This window comes from Hipposideros armiger, unplaced genomic scaffold (assembly GCF_001890085.2).
Source record: "Hipposideros armiger isolate ML-2016 unplaced genomic scaffold, ASM189008v1 scaffold_777, whole genome shotgun sequence".
Classification (NCBI taxonomy): Eukaryota; Metazoa; Chordata; class Mammalia; order Chiroptera; family Hipposideridae; genus Hipposideros; species Hipposideros armiger.
In genome coordinates this window covers 950141-955904 of record NW_017732127.1, presented here as the reverse complement: position 1 = coordinate 955904, position 5764 = coordinate 950141, and the positions used below count along the sequence as shown (strand labels likewise).

Here is a 5764-nt window from a genome sequence, read left to right as displayed (position 1 = left end):
CTTTTCCCATCTCTTTACTTTCAGCCTGTGTGTCTTTAGATCTGAAGTGAGTCTCTTGTAGGCAGCATATGTAAGGGTCTTGTTTTTTCTATCCATTCAGCCTAGGCTTCTATGTCTTTTTACTGGAGCATTTAATCCATTTACATTTAAAGTTATTTTTGATAGATACATAGTTTGACCATTTTATTATTCATATTTTTAATCTTTTTTTGCTTGTTTGTTTTCAAGTTCTTTTAAGATTTCTTGCAATACTGGTTTGAATTCCTTTAGCTTTTTCTTGGCTGGGAAGCTCTTTATCTGTCCTTTGAGTCTAAATGATAACTTTGCTTGGTAGAGTAATCTTAGTTGTAGGTCCTTGCTTTTCATCACTTTGAATATTTCCTGCCAATCCCTTCTGCTGCAAAGTTTCTGTTGAGAAATCAGCTGACAGTCTTGTGAGAGCTCCCTGGTAGGTAACTAGCTTTTCTCTTGCTGCTTTTAAGATTCTCTTTTTGTCTTTAACCTTTGGCATTTTAATGATGACGTGTCTTGGTATGGGCCTGTTTGAGGTCATCTTGTTTGGGATTCTCTGTACTTCCTGGGCTTGTATATTTATTTCCTTCACCAGGTTAAGGAAGTTTTCCATCATTATTTCCTCAAATAGGTTTCCAATTCCTTTCTCTTTTCTCCTTCTGGTACCCCTATGATGGGAATGTTGGTATGCTTGGTATTGTTCCAGAGGCTTCTTAAGCTATCCTCATTTTTTTGGATTCTTTTTTCTTTTTGCTGTTCTGTTTAAGTGTTTTCATCTGCCTTGTCTTCTAAATCTCTGATTCGAACCTCTGCTTTATCTAATCGGTTGATTCCCTTTACCATATTATTCATTTTAGTGATTGTGATTTTATTTCTCACTGGTTCGTTTTTATGTTGTATATCTCCATTTTTACTTTTCCTATCTCTTTCTTGAAGTTCTCCCTGAGTTCACTGAGTATCCTTATAACCAGTGTTTTGAACTCTGGGTCTGGTAGATTGCATGTCTCCATTTTGTTTAGTTCTGTTCCTGGAGCTTTGTTCTCTTCTTTCATTTGGGACATGTTTCTTTGTCTCCCCATTTTGGCTGCCCCCCTGTGTTTGTTTCTGTGTATCAGGTGGAGCTGCTACATCTCCTGGTCTTAGTAGTAGTTGTCTTGTGGGGCCTAGTGGTGCAGTCTCCCTGGTCACCTGAGCTGGATGTTCCAGGAGTGTCCCTCATGTGGGTTGTGTGTGCCCTCCTGTTGTAGTTGAGCTTTGGTTGCTGTTTGCACATCAGTGAGTGGGATTTATCCTCAAGCTGATTGGTTATGAAGACTGGCCATGATTACTGTGGAGAAGCAGTGGTGCAGAGGCTGACCCTGCAGAGCAGGATTTGATTTAGCAGGGCACTGGTTTTGGTGTGTTGTCCCCAGAGGTGACCTGGTGATGCTCTGACTGGGTCTGAAGCTGGCCACCAGGTGTGCTAGTCCTAGGGCCTCCTGTGAGGAGTCCCACTGCAGGCCAAGTTCAGCCACAGCCTGTGACCTGTTGGGGTCACCTGGCATGAGCTACAAAGCAGTCTTCAGATGGCTGCCACCTGCACTGGGCTTGAAGGTGCCTTGAGAAGCCAAGCTGCTAACTGAGGCTAGCTGGTACTAGTGCCGGGCTTAGGGCTGCTCAGCCAGAGGTATGGGACATGCCAAAGCCAGATGCTGATTGTTTGGGTTTTGTGAACCTTTGAGAGATTTCAGGAAAGTCTGCAGCATGAGCCAAGACAGGAAAAGCCACTGGAAGCGGCTTGGGTGGGCCCAAAACTTGGGTTGGGTGGGGTCTCAGGGAATCAGGGCTAATAAACAGTGTTAGCCAGATTGATGGATACTCAGATATGGCGGCCGCCTGCACCTGCACACTGGGAGGGCTCGACAAAGAAACAGTGACTTCTGCCAGCTCCTCTGTCCAGGTGAAAGCTGCCCCTCTAGCCCTCGCTTTGAAGCCAGACAGATCATTTCCTCTCTATCTGTCCCTGATGCCTTTTTAGCTGCTGCCTTAGCGCTGGAGCTCAGAGTGAGTCCATCAGTGAGTAAGTCTGTGTGTGGGCCCTTTAAGAGGAGTGCCTGGAAGTGCAGCTGCCCTCTGTCTCTCTCAGCCACAATCTCCACTGGTTTTCACAGCTAGAAGTTATGGGGACATCCCTCCCTGGCACTGAAACCCTGGGCTGGGGAACATGGTGTGGGGTGGGACCCTTCACTCCTGGGGTGCGGGGAACTCTGCAAGCTGAGATACCCTCCTGAGTTTTCATGATCACACGCAGGTGTGGGACCAGCGCATTCCGCGTCTCTGCCCCTCCTATCAGTCTTGGGGTGGATTATTTTGTATGTCCTTAGTTGTAGGGCTTTGGTTCAACTAGACCTCAGGTAATGCTCAGTGATGGTTGTTTTGTAGTTTAGTTGTAGTTTTGATGTGATCGTGACAGGAGGTAAGCACAGCATTTACCATTTACCTACTCCACCATCTTGATCAGATCTTTATAATCAGTCTTTCTGACTCCATCTTCCTTGAGCCTAACCAGTTTCCATAACCTATGACCATTTGTTTTTAAAAGAAATGCTGAAAAACAGCTCCAGTTTTGTCTTTTAATAAAAAGAGCAGTCGGTTATATAAGGACCTTTTTCATTATCATTTAATGAGAGAAGTAGTAAAAATGTTATTTTTCCCCTCCCTGCGTTCATTTTATAATGTCCCACAACTTAGAAAAATCCTTTACAATTTGTTTGTTTCTATTACATTTTCATCACCATTGCTTTTTAAATATCTCTTTAAAATGCTGCCACACAGAGAGTAACTTAAAGAGAAAAGACATTTTTCCTACCTTATAACCTTTCATAAGTCCAGTCTTTTAGAACTTTTGATTGCCAGCCATTTTCTTTTTGGAATTGATGTTGTGAGGGGAACAGATAATAAGGTAATAATAGAGTTTACATTAGAGAATAAGAAAACGTGTAACTGAGAATGAGCCTGTGGATCTTCCGTTTTCACTTCCATGGCTGTAGTTCTATCAGTCTTTACTTTCTACAAAGTAAAGCAGCAATCTATTTGCTAGTGTTTCATCTCCAGTAGCATCTCTACCTGTATGTCTTTTCCACAGCTACTTAAAGAGGTATTTGTATGTCATCATTCCCTTTTGCAGAACAAAATATTGATTATCAGTTAAAATTGTTGATCCTTGGGCCGGCCGAGTGGCTCAGTTGGTTAAGAGTTGGCTTAAGAGNAGAAACTTTTTTTCCTTTTGAATTGAAAGGGTACTTTTCTAATAGTTACAAGGTTTCAGTGAACTTGCAGAGTGAAGTTTAGCATTTCTAGGTTCAGGTCCTGACTTTTCCAATAACATGCAGTATGACTTTAGGGAATTCACTTAACCAGTCTAGGCACCACTTGCCTCATATGTAAAACTAAACAATTTGAATTAGAAATTACTAGAGGACCTTCAATATCCTAATTTTAAAAGATTCTTAAAAAGCTGAAAGAACACTAAATGAAACCATTCCTACCTATACTTGGAATGGTAGGGTGCACTGAGGCTAGTGAACTAAAAGATAATGTGGAAGATGATTTTGAAAAGTTTTCTTTGGTTGAGAGAATTTAAGTTCTCTATTTTGCTGACAGTTCTGGGATTTATAAGCAGTCTCTAGAATTAAACTTAAGGTGGCATTCATAAGTATTCTTCCTTTTCTACTTTTTTTTTCATGTCTTGGAAGTTGGGCATAAACATGTGGATACTTTTCTATTCTAAACCATATTGATTTAGGATGTTCTTAAAAAATACATGTAATTACAGCAGTATATTTAAAAAATAGAGGAAGGTCATGAATTATTGAAACCTATATATGGAAAAATGAATATATTGTATTGGTGGTAGTCTTGCACTAGTTGTGAAATCTCAATATATCATTTTTATGTTTTCTATTATATAATTTTATGTTGTTTACTTAAGTTAAAAAGTATGTTATTGCCAATAGGACTGTGGGTAGTAATCTAAATATTACTAAATTTGTGTCAGGAGAAATGTATGTGTACGTTTGTATATATAATAATATATATTATTGTTCTAGAATCTTGAACAAATTTTACTGAGTATGTTTACTTGTCTGTTTACTTCTCCCTCCACAGGGATTATTCTTGACAGAAGTATTTTAAAAGAAAAATCTTTACAATGGCCTCAGCAGTTCTTAGTTCTGTTCCCACTACTGCTTCTCGTTTTGCCCTGTTGCAAGTGGATAGTGGCAGTGGTTCTGATTCTGAGCCTGGAAAAGGCAAAGGTCGTAATACTGGAAAGTCTCAAACAAGCAAATCAACTACAAATGAGAAAAAGAGAGAGAAAAGAAGAAAAAAGAAGGAGCAGCAACAGAGTGAAGCAAATGAGGTATCCATTATAATTATTTGTGTCTGCTTTCCCAATAGACTAAGCATCATGAGGATGAGCAGGTATTATCTTACTAATCCATGTATCTGTAGTACCTGGTCCATAGATACTTGGTAAATATGATTTGAATGAATGGATGTAAATTTGTGTCTATTTAAAGTCAAATGTAATGAACATTTAAAAAATGCCTTTATATTTTTCTGACTAAGGAAACTTGCATGCTCATTCCAAAAAGTAAGGAATTCTTCTTAAAAGGTAACATAGGTCATTAAAAAATATAACTAGAGATATAACCAATTAATATTTTGGTATGTGTTTTCTGTATATGTATATAAGTTTATGTGAATAGATAGATATGTCTATGCACATATATCTGTATTCATAGTTAAACAAAAATGAGATTATATAATAGACTTCTATACTGGCTTTTTTTCTAATTAGCCATGAGCAATTTTCCACATGAGTAAACAAAGATCTACATTATTTTGAATGATTCCACATTATTTAATTATATGGCTATATTATACTTTAATTAAACCCTTGTGATAAACATTTATTAAAATATAGCTAACATACAATATTATGTTAGTTTCAGGTATACACAATAGTTAGTCAACATTTATATACCTAAAAAAGTGAGCACCATGATAAGTGCAGCAACCATGTGACACTGTGCCCCGCTATCACAATATTATTGACTATTCCCCATGCTGTACATTACATCGCCACGACTTATTTGTTTTATACCCGGAAATTTGAACCTCTTCTTCCCCTTTACCTCCCCCCACTTTTTTCAATTATAGTTGACATTCAGTATTATTTTATATTAATTTCAGTGTACAGCATAATAGTTAGACATTTATATAATTTAAGAAATGGTCCCTGTGACTAGTCTAGTACCCACCTGACACTACACATAGTTATCACTATATTATTGACTATATTCCCTTTGCTTTAGTTTACACCCCATTGACTATTTTGTAACTAGCAATTTGTACTTCCCTTTTCTTACCCATCCCCCTAACCCCCCTCCCATCTGGCAGCCATCAAAATGTTCTCTGTATTTGTTTTGTTTGTTTGTTTATTTTGTTCTTCAGATTTCACATATAAGCGAAATCACATTGCATCTGTCTTTCTCTGTCTGACGTATTCCACTCAGCATAACACCCTTTAGGTCCATCCATGCCACTGCAGATGGCAAGAACACATTTCCTTCCCTGGCTGAGTAATATTCCACTGTATATATGTACCACCTACTCTTTATCCATTCTTCCATTGACAGACATCCAGGCTGCCTCCACATCTTGGCTATTGTAAATAATACTGCAGTGAACATATGGATACATATATCCC

The 5764-nt window shown here is 38.5% G+C and overlaps 1 protein-coding gene across 4 annotated transcripts in view; it reads left to right on the top strand.

The window, feature by feature from the left end:
• GKAP1 (G kinase anchoring protein 1) overlaps positions 1-5764 on the top strand; it is a 96870-nt gene that overhangs the window by 13332 nt on the left and 77774 nt on the right. For all 4 annotated transcript variants that reach the window (XM_019628282.1, XM_019628281.1, XM_019628284.1 and 1 more), the window contains exon 3: positions 4159-4411. In XM_019628282.1, coding sequence (XP_019483827.1) covers positions 4202-4411 — 210 coding nt within the window. In that variant the 5' untranslated portion in view covers positions 4159-4201. The remainder of the gene's footprint in view (positions 1-4158; positions 4412-5764) is intronic.